Source organism: Carassius gibelio, chromosome A11 (genome assembly GCF_023724105.1).
Source record: "Carassius gibelio isolate Cgi1373 ecotype wild population from Czech Republic chromosome A11, carGib1.2-hapl.c, whole genome shotgun sequence".
In the NCBI taxonomy this organism is placed as follows: Eukaryota; Metazoa; Chordata; class Actinopteri; order Cypriniformes; family Cyprinidae; genus Carassius; species Carassius gibelio.
In genome coordinates, this window is record NC_068381.1 from 12,770,838 (window position 1) to 12,789,191 (window position 18,354).

At 37.9% G+C, this 18,354-nt stretch overlaps 1 protein-coding gene across 1 annotated transcript in view; it reads right to left on the bottom strand.

Moving 5' to 3' along the window:
- LOC128022391 (cadherin-4-like) overlaps positions 1 to 18,354 on the bottom strand; it is a 67,462-nt gene that overhangs the window by 15,360 nt on the left and 33,748 nt on the right. Inside the window, exons 5-6 of the mRNA XM_052609893.1 lie at positions 14,646 to 14,818; positions 4,185 to 4,322 (exon numbers count right to left, since the gene is read on the bottom strand). Coding sequence (XP_052465853.1) covers positions 4,185 to 4,322; positions 14,646 to 14,818 — 311 coding nt within the window. The remainder of the gene's footprint in view (positions 1 to 4,184; positions 4,323 to 14,645; positions 14,819 to 18,354) is intronic.

Here is an 18,354-nt window from a genome sequence, read left to right on the forward strand (position 1 = left end):
CAATTTCGCTTAATTAGCTTGCTTACATTTCTGAGGGTCTCCTACAGCAAGATGAATGCTGCGTCATGCCTCTGTCAAATGCAAATAATCACAGAACATTTCTACCCTGCTCGACTGTGTGGGTGAATGAGAGAGAGAGAGAGATAGGATGGATGGAAAACAAAACAAATTAGTTCTAGCACATAACTCATGAATTCTGATGGTCCGTATGTGCATCTATGTCTGTCACAAGCTTGCAATTGGAAGAAGCACAAGCCTAATTCCACGACCCAAGGCCATAAAACGTCTATAAGGAGTTGATTCCACCGTTCATATTCCCAGCTTTAAAGCTTTACTTTAATGAAATGTTTCTCTGCATTTAACCAACAAAGCACATAGTGACAAATTTCAGACACTTACGAGCAAGTCAGTTTGCTGTCTGCCTTTCACCATCAAGTAGTTTGATATTTTTGCACTTTCTCTTTCTTCCTAGTGTTCTGTTTCCAAATAAAACAGATTCAGCAAGTCTTTCACAAACCACTGACTGAATCAACTAAGTGCCAGGTTGAACGAGGCCCGCCGTAAACCAGTTGTGGGTAATTTTCTCTTGGCTCAGTGATATTTGACACAAGTGTTTGTTATTGGGAGCGAGAGCATGTGCTGAGTATGGGACTTAATTGCTGGTGTCATCTGGGTTAACTTGCTCTGTTAGGACCTGTCATACTCATCGAGCTAAGACAAGACAACCCAAACACTGGAGTTGTTCTTCTGCAGCACTGTATAATTACAGATGCTGCGATGGACAAGGACGTGCACGCTAGAGCGCTCAAGCCTGCATGGAAGAAAAAAAAAAAACCTTTTGAAACTCAACACAATTTCAGAAAGTATCTAAAGTAATCAAGCGGGCGAGTTCATTTGATTTTAGTCTTGCTTTCAGTTTCACTCTGTTTTCCCTTCACTGTTCATTCAGACAGAGAAAGTGTCTAATGCATGGATGAGAGAGTCTGAGTGTGTATTACACTGAGGTGTCACAGAGAAGATGGATGGAGGTCTGTCCTGAGTCCCTTCCTTTCCAACTCTCCACCTTAGCCTGGACCATAAGCGTTGATAGATCCTATTTTAAATCTGCGATTAACTGAGCTGTCAGCACCCTTACAAATCTGAGAATGTGTGATCTCTCTTCACTTATGATGAAAAAAGCAGCTGTGCATCTATCTGAAGCTGTTCTCTGTGAATACTCATTAAACAACTTTAAAGTTTAAGAATAATCCTTTTCACTCTAAAAAAACTTTCAATAGCAAGTTCTGAACGTTTTCACTTAAAGGGATAGTTGACCTAAAAATAAAAATTCTGTCATCATTTACAGTACTCTGTACAGTACCCTCATGCCATTCCAAACCCATTTTTTTTTTTTTTTACACAAATGAAGATATTTTGTATATTATCACATCCTTTTGTCCATTCATTGAAAGTTCACATAAAAAGACATTGTAAAAATAATCCTAACCCAGGTTCAATGGAAATATGGTGACATTTCTACAAAATAATATTAAATCACTTTTTACAGCATTTTCAAAGTGAAATGTCCAGTAATACTTAAAGTGCATTCATTTTAATTTGGAATATATTAATGTGAATCTGGCAATGTTTTAGTACATTGGCTGTTGCACAGTATGTATCGTGGCAGTTTGGAAATGAAATGTCTGGTGAGTGGCACTTAAAGGTTAATTATTCATTTCGTTTGAAATTAACGTATCACCTACACTATACTAAACCCTTTCCTAAATGTAACCAACAATGTAACCAAAAGCAAATGATGAAGTTACTGAAGCAACCATGCCATTTCAGCTTGCTTCAACAAGTCTTTGATCTCTCTTTGCACTCATAACCGAGTGCAAAACTGTACCTGGTGAGCTACCAAGCAAGTTTACTACATCAGAAAATGAGTTCTGCAAAAATGTAGGTAGAGGCGCATATTTTCAATGAGCCATTATTGAGTTATGCATGTGAATGAATTTATATAAAATGTGCATATAAATGCAAACAAACAAACAAACAAACACCTAAATTAAACTCAAAGCCTAAATTAAACCTGTTCACCATATAGATTACAATGATTTTTTTGTACTCTTTAATATGTGAAGGTTTTGGTTGCATGGACTTTCAATGAAGGGACAGAAATCTCACATTCTCCTTCATATTTAGAAAATGAAAAAAAGTCTTATGGGTTTAGAGCAAACAAACGGATTTAAAATTTTCAGGTGAAAATAAACATCACTCTCAACTGCATATTCAGATGAGGGCCAATGGGTGGTGTCTCCAAGGATAACCTTAGACCTTGATTCTGCACACCCTTAAAGCTTCCACTATGGGGGCCTATACCTCTGTTAGCTCATCGCATCTTAAGCCCACCAATAACAGCATCCAAACGCTCAACATACGCTGAGAGACCTGTCCACAAGCATCTAGCCCTCGAAAACAACATTTGAGAATAAAATGACACCAATTCAAATGAAAAGCAAGACCGTCTGATGCCAGATGATAGATGTCATACTGATACACTAAGTATCGTTTGGCCTTCAAATAACTGCTCCAGGTAGAAAAAAAAATGTGCAAAATAATTCAGAATGCTTCAGCATCAGACAGCATTGCTGTTGCCCGGGGATATTACTTAATGAGAGAGAGAACGCAGGGGCACCAGAGATGAGCGCTGTGAGAGAGCGATAAAAGAGGGATGGCAGATAGCTGTAAATAAATGGAAACAGAGAGAGAGATAGACACCGGAAGCCAGAAAAAAGGACTGAGGGAAAGAGATAAATGGTTAAGTGAAGGAGGAAAGAGAGCGAGATGACGACTGACAGAAACAAACACTGGTAAATGTGGGAAGAGAGGTGTAGAGATCCAGAGATAAAGAAAACAGGAGATGGAGGATGTAAGAGATGGAGGAGAAAAGTGAAAAAAAAGAGTGGATGAGAAGGGATTTGAAGCCAGATGCTTGAAGAGAAACTATAGTCACCTAAGGGGCAGAACTGGCACTAGGACAGGAGAAAGAGAGAGAGAAAGAGAGAGAGAGAGAGAAAGTGCACCTGATCACACATCTCTCTCATTCCCTACACCCTCTATTTCACTCCATCTCTTCCCTCATCACCTCCCAGAATTCATTACTCTCAGTGAATCTCTCTTTGTTTCACAGCTCCAGTAAGTTTCTCCAGCTGTCAGACAGTATTGTGTGAATTAAATAAATATCAAGACACTGTTCGAATTCAGAAATCAGGGTAATGAGGAGAGGATGAGTCCAAACAGGCAGACTATAGCTCTGTTCCAAAAAGCTGTTTACAAGGCAGTGTCCTAACCGTCATGACACCTCTACATGAGCAGTGCCATACCATCTGGCAAATGTTTTATATAGAATTTGATGTTAGCATAATGATACTCTAATACACATACAAATACAACAATTGGGTAAAATCATTTTAATAGGCAAAACACTACAGGCAAAAACACTGTTTTGTCATGCTCTGGTTTATAAGCTATTAGGCTTGTCATAAATGTGTCAGATTATTGGGAAGAAAATATTCCATATAATGTTTTTTCTATATTGTTCATTTTATTGAACTATTTGTGTCTGTAGATTTCAATTACAATTCATACCTTTAAAGGCTGTTTTCTCAAAATGAGTAGAAATTCAGTAGAACATGTCTACAGCTAATTTTAATCTATCTACATTTGAAAGGCTTTCATAGGGGTTTGTTTATAAATCATTTGCCTAATTTTATACAACATTTAATTCCTAGAAACATAGTGCCATTTTTTTGTTCTGGCTGTTGGCAGCATTTTCTGAATTATGGAGTGATAAAAGGTACCCAAAATAAAACATTCCCCTCTGTAAAAACATTTGACTCTTATCTGTCAGCAAACGGAAACAAAAGAATTTTGAATCTGGCTTTATCCAGTGTTCAGATTTCTGTTCTGGAAAGTATGCAAATGAGTGCATATTTAAAAAGATACCACCTCATTTGCATGTTTAAACACAATATTTAAAAAAATTTGTAATACAGAAATGTTTGCAGTTATTAACGTAATCAATCAGCTTAGGAACTATGGTAATATCTATGAGACTTTTCTTATTTTTATTACCCAAAAGACACTTTTCAGTACTGAATGGAATATAGTTTATTTACACAAATAATCCTCTGGGTACTCACTGTTTTAGAGTCGAGCTCCGGAGGGTTGTCGTTGATGTCAGTAATGCTAATGAGGGCAGTGGCTGTGTTGGACAGGCCGAAGTTCAGGCTGCCCTCCATATCGGTGGCCTGGACTATGATGCTGTACTGAGACACTTTCTGAAACAACACAGAACATGCCCATTTTAATCAACTGAAAGACACACATCACACATGTCAATCAGAACTTACCGCAGATTTTATGTGGTCTTGGAATTAAAACAATAATTAAAAATCTAGTTAATTATGTTTATTTATGTACAACTTATTTTCTTTTCTTTCTTTTTTTTTTAGGACAACCACAACATATTTAATTTAACCTCTGGGAAAGATGTTTATTTCAATGGACTAAAACTAGTTTTAATAGTCTTAAATAGTCTGTCCATAAAAACATGGTACATATCCATAGAACATGAAAACCTATTACCATAGAAAATAGACTGAGGAAACCATGGTAATACCATGACAGTCTTTGATAGTGTTGTCCCTAAAGTATGACTAGAAACCTTATTCATCCATTTTATGTGATGGAACAGTTGAGTGGTCTAGAAGTCTGGTATCTAAGCCTGAGCAAAGCTGTCTTACACAGACCTTGAGACTGTGAATATTTGAGAAATGGCGGCTCTTTGTGTTTGTCTGGGGATGTGTCTGTCTGCCTGTCTGTCTGCTTGCATGCAGACTTTTCTGTTAATTAGGACAAGAGGCTACAGTGAGCTTTGTTTTGCTTTGATACTTTGTCACTCACTATTTATGGAAAGACACACACCCACACGCATACACACAGATAATCAGTGCGCAAAAACAACTCTTCATCAACAGACATGGACCAGCCTGTTCGTAACCACGGTTGAAAGGCAAGGGTTGCGAGGGCAACAGATGGACAGAAAAATGTGCGCACACACATCAAAGTGTTTGTTGTTGGATGGCCAACATTCCTTTGGGCAAAGATCTGAAACTGTGCTCCTGTCCACATTCGGGTGAATCTGACTCCAGTTAGTCCACACTGGGAGGAGACAGAGAGCTGAGCCTGAGCCTGAGCCAGAGCCTCTCCTCTGTCTCTTTCAGTTCCCGCCGTATTAATCCGGTTGGCCGAAAGCCTTCTGTTGTTGCAGACAGGAAGTGGGGGGAGTCAAGGACAAGTCAGTGTTCCTCTGAGACTGGTTCTGGGGGACGGGTGTCTTGCAGGGAGGTGGCTGATGATGTGAAGCAATGAATACCCTAGCAACAGCTTGCTGTAGAACTTGATGGTTTTACTTTGATGGCTTCCTTTTGTTTTAGCAGATGACTGCCCATGGGACATCAATTGAACCATAACTAAACATGAGAAAAGCCTCTCTGACTCTGGCTTAGGACTGCCTACATAGGCAGCATAATTATGTTGCCTTCTAAAGCCAAATTCATTCATATATATATATATATATATATATATATATATATATTTTTTTTTTTTTTTTTTTTTGATCAAAAAAGAACACTAAAAATATAGTACATTTAAATAAATACTGTAACATTTTGAAACATTATTACAATTTATAAATAAGTATTTTCCATATTAAAATATTTTAAAGTATTATTTATTCTTGTGATGGCAAACTGAAAGTTTAGCAGTCTTCAGTGTCACATGATCCTTCAGAAATCATTTTAATCCTGACGTGCTGTTTAAGAAACATGTTTTATTATTATTAATGTTGAAAACAGTTCTAATATGCTGATTTGCTGCTCCATAAACATTTCTTATTATCATTGTTGAAAACAGTTGCACTGCTTACATTTTTTTTTTGTGTGGCCCTAATGCATTTTTTTAGGGTATTTTGATGAATAGAAAATCCAAAACAAACAGAACTGATATGAAACATAAATCTTTTCTAACATTATAAATGTTTTTATTGCCACTTTTGAACAATTTATCAAATTCATCTTTGTTGAATATACATTTTAAAAGTGCCCCTATTATAGATATTCAGATATTGCCTTGAATGAAGTGTTTAATGTAGCTTTATGTGAATTTAAAAGATCTGCAATTTTTTAAAACTGAAAGTGCATGATAAATAAAGTTATTGTCTCCCAAAAGAAACAATGGACTCTGAACAGCCTAAACAAGTCTTCAGTAATTCAACTCACACTTCCGTGTTGGCTACACGTCACAGGGTAATACATTTGCATAATGGCAGCTTATGTTCTATGCTGGCCAGCTGCGCCGTGAACAACTTGACCTGCCCTCATTTTTCGGTATGAGTATAAGTTGCATCAGTCCAAAAATACATCATGATGAGGAAAAAAACATATATATGTCGCACTTTGAGTTTTGAAAACCTTATTAAATATAATCAAATTTCTGCTTTATTTAAAATTATCCATAACATCGCTGCTCCCCCTTTGAGAAAATTTGTCACATTAAATTCGGAGAGAATTTCTAGAGCCACACAGTCGACAGTCAGATGAGAGTGCAGCGTTCCAAAACGAAGAACCACATATGGTCAACAATCATTCTTTTATAAAGCAGCGAACCTTTGGAATCTTCTTCTAAACGAAATTATCTCATGCACAAACTATAGTACATTTACACGCCTGACCAAACAGTGGCTATTATTAAAGCAAACCTGTACGCACTTAATTGACTGTGATATGAACGATGTAAATTCTGAGTGAGTGAGTGATAGATTCCTGAAGTGGAGTGTGTTTTTATGATGTGAGTGAAGTAATGATTTTATGTATTATTCTGTATATATTTTATGAACTTTTGTACGTAGGGCCTATAACATCTACCTGTCCAGGTACTGCGGGTGGAAATTAGCATTTTTTGCTATAACCTGGCACATGACATCTCTTCTTTTTTAGACTAATGTTTTTTCTGTGCATTGTCCCTGATCAAATAAAATTAATTCAAAAATTCAAATTCACTGGACTATAAGTCGCATTTATTTAGAACCAAGAACCAAGAGAAAACATTACCGTCTACAGCCGCAAGAAGGCGCTCTATGTTTTCAGTATAGACTACAGGAGCACTGAGCAGCATAGAGCGCCCTCTCGCAGCTGTAGATGGTTATGTTTTCTCTTAGTTCATTTCTCTTGTTTCATGTCACATTAATTTTGATAAATAAGTCGCACCTGACTATAAGTTGCAGGACCAGCCAAACTATGAAAAAAGTGCGACTTATAGTAAATTTGTTTTATTTTCACTTCCAAAAGATGAGGCTGGAAAGAATACGTGGTTAAAATTATTATTTTTTACACTGTTCCACAGCAGTACAAGTCATTTGTTTTTGTGTTCCAGTCATTTTACTGATGACTGCTTCTCTAATCTCGGGGAGTTCAATGTGCGATTGACAAAATGCTTGTTCTTGAAAGATTGCTCACTACCCGGTTTATTTGGACCAGCTGGCTCCACTGAATCACAACCTGTAAAGTATGATAAATAATAGATGTTTAGATTTTCTATCGAGCATTCAAAATACAGAACTATGGCTGTGGGCGAATCATTTCTGTTATGCGTTGTAGGCGGTAGATCAATCACAACAGAGTGGGCAATCTGACCAATCAGAGCAGAGTATGCTCATGGAAAGGACGGGTTTAGAGAGACTAAATCTTAGAACTAATCTGAACAAATCGTTTGGAAAAAATCATTGGAAAATTATATATTTTGAAAAAACTAAAGTGTTTTTTGACCTTGCATGCATGTAAACCTATTGTAGGAGACTCCCAATGGCACATGGAGCAAAAAAAAAATAAAAAAATAAAAATAATAATAATAATAATAAAAACCCTACATAATACTTTTGAAAAGTGTATAAAGTACAATCAATATGAAAAAGATTAAGCATTATTTATATAACATATGGAGTGGGTGCACCGTAGAGAGTTACAGATCGGTCATCTATGATTATCCATTTCAGTTAAGATGTTAAGTAGAGAGCTCACTAGGCAATAGAAACGCTTTCAGATACAGTATAACAAAATAGGAAGGCATCATGGCAAGTATGAAATCTACGTCTACTAAGATGCATTGATTTAGTATGTTGAGGGCAGCATAGCTTGTGCGGAAACCAGTTTCCTTAGTGGGAACCTTCATTCAACTTATATTTTAATTAACAGAATGACTGGACAGGTCTTTCAGAGTCTTTCTTTCATAATCTTTCTGTCTACCCATCCATATTTTACTCTCCCTCATGTAGCTGTATTTAAGAGGCAGGTCAGGGACTCCTCAGAGGAGCTCTCATGGTTTTATGGCACTTAAAGAACTGCAGAGTAATGGGGACACACTGAGAGTCATTAAAACCTGAGTCTTCTCGTTAATATTGCCCAGTTCGGCTCAATTAATGAGAAGTCAATAGCAGCTGACCTTTATTAACACAATAATGAAATATCAATACTGTCTCCTCTGGTTATGCTCTGCAGAGAACTAGAGAAACAAATCAGTGTGTAATTAATCTTGCACACTTTTCATACAGCTCTGGCTGCGGGAATGGAGAACGTGACACCAAGAGATGAGCTTAAACACATTTCCAGTCCTGAAGAGAATGTAAAACAATTACACCTCAGGACAACTGGCAGCATCTCTGAGACGAGTTTCACCCATACAGACTCTCACATGCTTGAGTCAACTGCTATGAGGAGCATTTCACAGCCCAACAGGCCCTGACCTCGCTCGCTCCCTCAGGAGAAAAGGGAATAGGAGAAGTGATAAGGGGAAGGAGAGGAAGAGATGATAGTGGAGAGAGTGCAACCAGAAGTTATGATTCTCCCCGTATCATACAAACAGGAAGCGTAGGATCATCTGGGAATGACTGGCACTCGCACACACACACATGTACTTCACACCGATCGATTTCCTAATCAGGTGCGGCAGAGTGGACACGTTCTAACCCAGACATGACACAAGTAGGCAAGCGTGCGCACACACACACACACACACACACACACACACACACACACACACACACACACACACACACACACACACACACACACACACACACAGACCACATGGCCTCTGGCAGAGACAAGAGACAGGTAATGAAAAGCAACAGCTTGTACAATCTGCCTCGAACAGATTCACAGAGCTGCAGAGACAGTCACACACTCACCCACACACACACACACACACACACACACACACACACACACGCACAGACAAAAGATACAGCACTGCCACTGCAGAACTTATAAGCACTTGGATTTAAAGTGGTTTTTTTTTTTTTGGCATTCTCTGCTATTTCAAAATAAAAGTCCTGCTTCTGGCACTTATTGGTCAAACAGAAAAATGTATTGGCTGATGCTAACAATTAAAAATGACAAATAATGACAGATCTATCAGACTGTTATATACAGTGGGTATAGGAAATACTGAGTGATTCAGTTTATTTATTTATTTATTTCTGACATGTTGGTGTTAAATCTTTCACTTGTATGTTATGTTGAGTAAATACAGCTGAATAAAACTTAAAACAGTTGACCCCTACTCTTTCCCAAATACATTTCACTCTGTTCTTTACATAAAGCTAATCTGGAGAGAAAAAACCTGCAATAAAAATTGTTATAATAAATATTACTATTGTAATAGCGCACTTGAAAATATAACAATAAATAAAAATAATATGCAACAGTGCTTTACATTTCCAGTCTTTGGAGTGTCTAGTCAAATTACTGCATTTTCTGAGTCGGTAATTTAATGTTAAACCTATGAAAATGGTTTTAAAAAGCACATGGTACTATAGTTTCATCACTTTACAGTGTAGCGATTAACGGCTTTTTGCAGTAGCTTAACTGTCATATATAGCTTCTGATAAGGGGGAATTTGTCCACAAAATTATAAGAGCACATATTATTTCATATTTTATTATTTCACACACAGTATTTTAACTTGGCAAAGCAAGCCATGCTCATGTTCTTTTGTCATCGTTTATGTGAGGCATATAGCACTGGACATGGACAGATTTGCTTATTCAAAACAAGTAGTTAACAGTAATTCCTTAATTTTATTGCTATTACCCTGCATACATTTTTATATTTAGTTATATTGAAAAAGTTTCAGATTAATTAAGTTTTTTTTTTTTTTTTATCCCGCTTTAACATGGATTTCTATGGAGCCCGGAAGACGAGAGCATCCAAACGGAAGTTAGAATCCATCAGCTCATCAGTGACTCAATATTGTAATTATTTATTACAATGTATTATTTTACAGTACAAAAGTAAAATTACAATACTAATTGTGGCTGTCTTAATATATTCATTCAACTATCAATGTTTGTTTTAATGAATGCTTTTTGTCATTTTGAAACGTGACAGTCTGCAGCCCCCATCCACTTTCATTGCAATAGAATGAAGAACATGAACAATCTTCCAAACTTCTTCTTTTGTGGTTCACATTTTTTTTTATGAATAATAATAAATGATTCATTTTAATTTCTATCTGCAGAAATCTGTCTTCCCTGAACCCGTAAAAACACACAAATCCTATTCCATTTAATTCCTGTATGATATTATAGATTCATGTGGTGCTATTAAAATGAAAAGAGAAGAAATAAAATGATGGAAATGGGAAAGGCTGGTTGTAAAATGCATAAAATGGACATTTTTGGCACGAGGGGCATAAGACAACATGACAGTTGCAGTAAAAGGCATGCAGTGCAAAAAAAAAAAAAAAAACGGGGAGAGGGGCTGCTTGTTAGCTGCTGTAATCAGACAGGTGATGGTGAGCAGGTTAAGAGGTGTGTGAAGGTGATGGGGTCTCCGTGTGAGAGGGTAATTGGTATTCAGACCTGATCAAATGTGTGCGACATCAAGTGAATGTGAACTCCCACCACTGCAAGCAACTGCACCAGGCTTCTTCAACCCACTAATTACTGCATAAATATTCCAATTAGATGACAGGTACTGATGAAGGAGGATTATGCTCCTGATGAGAAAATGTGTATGTGAAAGAGACAGATGGGAATGCAGAGAGGCAAATGTTAGGATGAGTATATGTGTGTAGACAGCTGCCTGTATCCCATGTGGCCCCCGCTGGGTAAAACACTGAAAGTTCAGGAGGAGCATATTCATACAAGCCCACCAATCTACACACTAAGTGGATAAAAAGCAATGCCTCATTCCAATTAACTCAATTTTCTTTGAAAAAGTTTTTGCCCTACCATTTCCCCAATGTGGAGCTTGAGTTTCTCATGAAATGGCTGTAAAAACCACCACATCACCTCTTCAAAGATGAACACGAGGGACTTTTTCATACACTGTCATTCAAAAGTTACTGTAATTTTGTTTCTGAAAGAAGTCTCTTATGATAACCAAGACTGCTTTCATTAAAACTACAGTAAAATATTCTGTAATATTGTTTCAGTTTAACAACTCTTTTCTATTTTGATTTAATCAAAATAAATAAATGAAGTATTTTATTCCAGTGATGGCAAAGCTGAATTTTCAGTCTTCAGTCTCACTCGACCTGACTTGGTATGCTGACTTGGTTCTCAAGAAATATTTCTAATTATTATCAATGTTGTGTATCAAACAGTTGTACTGCTTATGTTTTGGTAACATTAAATGTCTTTATTGTCACTGAATACTAACTGCATCGTCATTTACTCCCTCTCTATTGTCACTTTCCCAAACCTATGTTGTTCCAAGCATGTATTATTTTCTATCTCCTTTTTAAAGAAAAATGAAAGGAGATGGTTTTTTTTTTGGAGCTTGTTAGTATAAATCACCATCCACTACCACTGAGAGGAAAACAGAAGCTTGGACACACTCTCCATCATCTCCTTTTGTGTTTCACGGAAGACAGAAAGTCATACAGGTTTGGAATGACATGAGGGTGAGTAAATAATGACCGAATTTTCATTTTTGGGTGAACTATTCCTTTCAGTCTCGTCCAACAACATCTTGCCTGACAGGGAATGTGATGTCGAAAATCTTCCAAATGTTCCATTTGCGATGTGGCTTTGTAAACACAAAAGTGTGTCCCAGTTCTAATTGGAGTGCACAGGTGGAAGAGAGCGCAATCGCGGCGTTAGATTAATGAGGTTCGTCCTCTGGTCCTGAGAGGAGGACAGATGACCTGCCTGCAGTAGGTACCACGACCCACATTCATGCTCCTGTAGACACCTCAGCCAGTCTGTCTTAGTCACTGGACTAGAAGGAGTCACTGCTCCAGGGACAGATTTATGATAACTTGTCAGAGAGAAAATAGAGAATCTTGAGATGACAGCAAACTTCATCTAACATGGCATGACGGGTAGAAAACTTTACATACGGAGTGAAACAAGATGCCAAAGGAATAATGATGAAGACTGTAATAGAACTGCAGTGCCAAAACCTCCCTAAGCAGCTGAAAAATCACTGTAATGACTGCAAAGTAGCTTATTTTAATAAAATGCCACCAAAAGTGATTTGATACAAGCCATTAACCTTTAATATGTAATTTACTAACAATAATTTGTTAGAACAACAACTGTTTTAATGGTTCAAAATTATTATTATTATAAATAACAAATAGTTGCGGCACTAAAGTGCAACTGATGATGATGATGATGATAAAGATAATAATCATCATCATCAATTATACTTGAGCAGTAGCACTATTTGTCATACAATTAATACTTCTGAACACATAGAGTGGTCTCCAGTAACTATATCTAAAAATGTTTCAATATTATGATATGACGCTAATGAGAATGGGACTAGAATCTGTGGCAAGAAAGCAAGGGATCTCGTAGGATGGAGAGATAAAGGGGAAGCTGAAAGACTTCCCCGCAGGTCCGATTAAGCATTCTGGGATAAATAGGAATGGACCTCTGAATGACCCTGCTCATTAGTGGAGCAGAGGGAGGTTAAGGAGGAACACACAACTGTGTGTGTGTGTGTAAGAAAGAGGGAACACTAGAGTGATATAGAGGGGAATTAATGAAGAAGTTAAGCAGGAGAACACGTCTGGTGGGAAGGGTCACGCTCTGAAACTCAGATGAGTTATGGCAAAGCTGTTCCCATGACCCATAGAGTTCACTTGTGTGGGTATGTGAGTGCATGCATGTATTGAAAATGAAGTCAACTGCATTCTAAAGTAGACACTAAGAAGACCCCAATGATTAGCTGAATTAATTCTAGGTGGGGCTGGAAATAATAAGTATAACAAGACTTGAGAGCATGTACATATCTCTGCTGTGCAACAGAGGACAAGCTAGAAAATCCCAGAAACGATTCGGAGGCTGAAACCCAATTTGCATACCTTTACTGAGAATGAGAAATAAACACTATCCTGGGAATAAAGCTCCTACTTTATTTCAGTATGAAATGAAATCAGATGCCGGGATACATTTTGAGGATCGTAAAAGTTCCAAACCTGTTTGAAGAGCTCTTTTTATTTCCACAATGAAAGTCAGTGGGGTCCAAACATTTTTTTTTACTCCTGTTTTCCTACACAATAATCAAAGATATGACAAGATATTTACAACATTTCCACCTTAATGTGACAAATCTGCTTGTTTTCAAACATTTTTTATCATGTTAATTAACTAATATGGGTAATTAATTTAATATATCAAATAAATTAAGCACAATTCCTTTTTGATTCCGGAAGTTATTCAGAACTGCACTAAAAACATAAAAATAAATTTGAGAGAACATAAAAATAAATACAATTTCCACTAATATCTTGATTTCATGTGCTTATTTTCAGCATTTTCTTTAAATTAATGTACATTTTTTACTACATTAATAATAACTAATTATTTTAAATACTTTTAACCCTGGTTGAGAACCACCACATTAGACCTCAGAAGAAAGAAAGAAAGAAATTCATACAGATTTGAAATGACATGAGAGTGAGTAAATGATCACAGCATTTTCATTTCTGCAATTCCTACTTTTTCATAGAGCGTGGGTTTGTATTTGATTTTAATCAAAAAAAAAAAAAGAAAAAAAAAAGAAGCAAATATCCACAATACTATATAGGACAGATACAATGCAGTCCGAAGTCCAGTAAAGCATTTCTTGCAGCATTTTCAGCATCTTCAGCCATTGAAGCGGTGACTGTTGTCCTGCTCTGATGGGGTGTTCTGGGAGGGCAGATAACTGCTCTTCAACTTGAAAAGGTCACAGACAGCTCAAAGGACAGGCTGATCATTAAGTTGATCCTTAAAGCGCTGTTTGTTACAGTGCAAGAATGTCTCTTCACAATGTTGTTCACAGGAAACTAGGGACCATGCACACTGAGTATGCTCAGACAACACCATAGCTGAGAACTAATTATTTTCTAACGAAGGGAGACAGACAGGGAGGCCGAGACAAACACTTTTCATGGAATGAAGGTTTGTGTAAGCACACACACTCATATACTCAAACCCATGAGAACTGCGAACCCATTACACACTGATCAACAGTTCTTTGAAAGAAAATTCAAACGAAAGCAGCTTCTTGGAAGCATGCTTGCTTTTACATGTACTAGAGGTGACTGACCTCTCTGTCAATGCCTGCAGCGATGGTGCTGATCTCTCCCGTGGCTCCGTTAATGGTAAACATGTTAGGAATGGGGATGTGCGGCGTCTGGCTCAGGATGCGATAGTGCACTAGTCCGTTTGCCGTGGTGCTGTCATCTGCGTCAAAGGCCGTTACCTGCATTACCGAAGTGCCTGGAGAGGAAGAGGGGTAAACAAGCGTGAATCAAAACACTAATGCATGCATAATCACAATTTCTGTCACAAAGCAGCTGCGCTTGTTTGTCCGAGTTGCTAAGAACATACAGTGGGGCTCTTATTTTTTGAAAATTACTCATATTTTCACAGATTCTGCAAGGGGTGCCCAAACTTTCGATCCCCACTGTACGTGCACAAACGGTGGCTTTTTGATCAGTGATTCTATTTTTTTGTACTGCTCCATGTGTCAGAGCAATGTCCAAACGCCAAATCCGATTCCAGGGTCTTTCTCACCTAAGCTGTCTCATCCTCTTCATTTCTGATTCTGCTATCCATACAAAATCTGTTCGGTAATGAGGGTCTGTCTGCCTTTCTTGCCTCTGTCACTTTCATTATCCCTCAGTCCTGCTATAGCTGTGTGGGCAGTGTTAATCTCGAAACTAAATAACTTATAGAAATGTTTGTTAAAGTTTTAGTTATTATTTTAAAATACATGATTTTATTAAATTGAATAATTTTTATTAAATGCATTATGAGTTCAATTAAATATGTATTTCTATTTATATAACATTAAATATTCAAAATATCTCTGTATATTATATATTTATATATATATAATATGCTGGGTTTTAGAACTGGGTGCGTATGTGTTTGTGTGAGAGCGAGGCGTCAGGTGCTGTATGATGCGGGTGGGGGTCCATAAGGCCTTTAGACCCCAAAACATGTTTATTGATTTCTGAGAACTTGTTTCACACCATCTCAAATGTGAGCGAGCAATTAGGGGCCTCCAAATAGAGAAACGGAGGATAAACGACCTTGCGACGTGGGCAAAATGTCACCCTGTCATTTTGTGTTACTGTCATTCTGTCTCTCCTGTGTTCCAGTCACTTCTGTCATTTAATATTAATGGCAATAGTGACCCAGAAAGCTGGTCAGAGGTGGGCGACCGCACTCTTAGCCAGACCTCACGCATTTGAGGGTTTCTCCGGCCCCCTGTAATTGTGAGGAGATAGTGCCATCATTTTGTGACAACACACCTATGAGGGGCTAATTGTGGCTGAGAGTTCTATTTCAAAGTTCATTAAGTTTCAGAGCAGAATCTGTCACTATGCCCCATGAGAAAGAGGAAAAGGAAGAAATGAGCGAAGGGAGAAGAAAAACAATTAAGCCCTCTTCTGATAGGGCTACATCAATTTTTGAACAACCAGAAAGTGAGCAAGCACATGTGGAAGGATGAAGAAGACAAAAGAGTTGCATGTCATCTCTGTCGCCTTCAATTTTCAACGAGTGCTATTCTTTAACAGGATTAAATGCTCTTTATTTGTAAAAGTGAGAGAGATGACCGTGCAGGAAACAGTTAACCCCTGGGCCTTTTCAATTGCTTTTTAATTTGAAAACTAATTCAATGCTGTAATTGCTTTTCGACTTAAACCACTGAAGCTCAAAATTCCTCCTTTCATTAGGCGCGTGCTGGTCGGCAGGCTCTCTCTTTCACAGGTGTATAAGAAATTGGGGAGTCATTAGTTTTAACAAGTTTAACATAACCAACCTGAGAATGGAAACCAAACCTTGCAGCGCCGACTCCTTTCTAATCACCTCACCTTCCAATTCAAGGCTGTCCAATGCAAAGTATTCTTTTCGGACACGAACATGCAAAATCCACTTCGCCGCCACTTTGTCCCAATTTTCAATTGCTTGTGGTACGGCTACATCACAACGTGCTTACACTGAAAATATGACATAAAAGCTCTCTATACTTGACTGTCCGTCCGAGACAAGCTGCTAGCCAGACTAAACCAGTCCTCCAAGCTGTTATCACTCCGTTTTCCAGTGCAGATTATACTCAGCACTGTCTCACACCACCCTCATGGTGAGGCTTTCAAAGCAAATCTGTTTTGTCAGGGCTGTAGCCATATGGAGTCCTTTGAGGACTATGAAGAGGCAAATGACTTTTCCTGCAAAAAAAGAGCCAGAGGCAGACGCCTACTTTAAGTCCATTAAACTGATTGAAACATTCCTCTCTCTACTCTCAGTGCTCTCTTTTCCCTCTCTTCTCTTCTCCCGTGCATGGACGTCAGGGCCTAATTAACCCCCATGGCCAGCTGTCTGAGGCTGAACGTTGAGTAGCATCCTATCGTCCACTGTTAGCAAATTTCCTTAACAGCCATGTGAGCTGGAAGTGTGAAAAGAGAATTTTCTAGCCATGCCACTCTTTTGCTGTGGCTTGGTTTTTCTGCAACAGACAGTGAAAATATCCCCTTGTCATTGGTTATTTAGGCAAAAGAACAGAAAGTCAAGTAAACAAGGATACATCTGATTAAAATACGAGGCAGGATCAGTGTTGATTTTTGAGGCCAGTGGAATGCAAGACAACAGAGAATAGTTTGAAGATGGCAGGAAGAAGAATTCTTAAGATAACTGGCTACAGCAGTTCAGTGAGCTTGGAAATATGAGTTTTCTAAACACTGTTGTTGACTTTTTTTAGGCACACAAATTTTCTACAGGGTATTAAGGGGAAAAAAGTAAAAGAATAAGGATTCATTATTGTGAAAAGTACAAGAACACTTTGAGACACTTCTCTGAGAATGTGACAACTGTGAAGCGGCCTTAACTGCTTCATAGATTGTTACTAAAACTGGATAACTCACAACTAACTGTTTCTAAACTATTTTATTTATTTGTTCACATTCTGTTTCTCCTCAAAGAATATCAAATACTGCTGATTACATAATGGCATTATGTAGTGTACAAGTGCACTTGTAAAAACATTTTAAAGGAAGACAAATGCTGACTTGACTTGACTTGACAGGAAGAACAAAATAATATTACTTTCCTTTACTTGAAAAAATGTCTGGATTCACACTAAACAGTTTAATTTGATGCAGGTCTGAATCACAGCTCAATTGGATTACACTTAAATTGGATCAGTCTAAATGCACAGTAATTGGGTGATTACTTGTATTTAGGCAGCAATGGACACAATTCAATTACTCTATGTGTCTACACCTCCAAATAGGTATTTTGTTGGCAAAGAAATCAGTAATGTATCATCTTAAGATGGATCCCTCTGCTGAATTGATCTGATACGATCACATACATCTGCGGCTGGTGATAAGGACACTTCCCTGCATGCTCCTCTTTGAACGTGGCCTGTTGTGCAGGAGCTGATGGAAAATCCGCTGTAATACTTCAGAGACACTCTGATATGAGCATCTGTTTGGTCTAAGCTTCCTTTGGTGAGTTAAACTGATAAACATGTTCCTTCAAATATACAAAACATCTGCTGTGATTTAATCCTTGTGATAGCAGAATATCAACGGCCAATATTGGCATTGCCATTTTCAAGGCGACGAGATTAACTGGGGTCTCATGAGAGCCTAGAGATGAGTTTAGCTTGAATTTGCGAGAATGTCATGTTTTTAATTCAAGTGAAACATGGAGGATGTCCGCATGGATAGGAGAGGGATACTGGAACAGTCCGTTTTCCATGGATAATTTACATTGCTTGTTTGCCGTGGAGCAGACCCATGCTC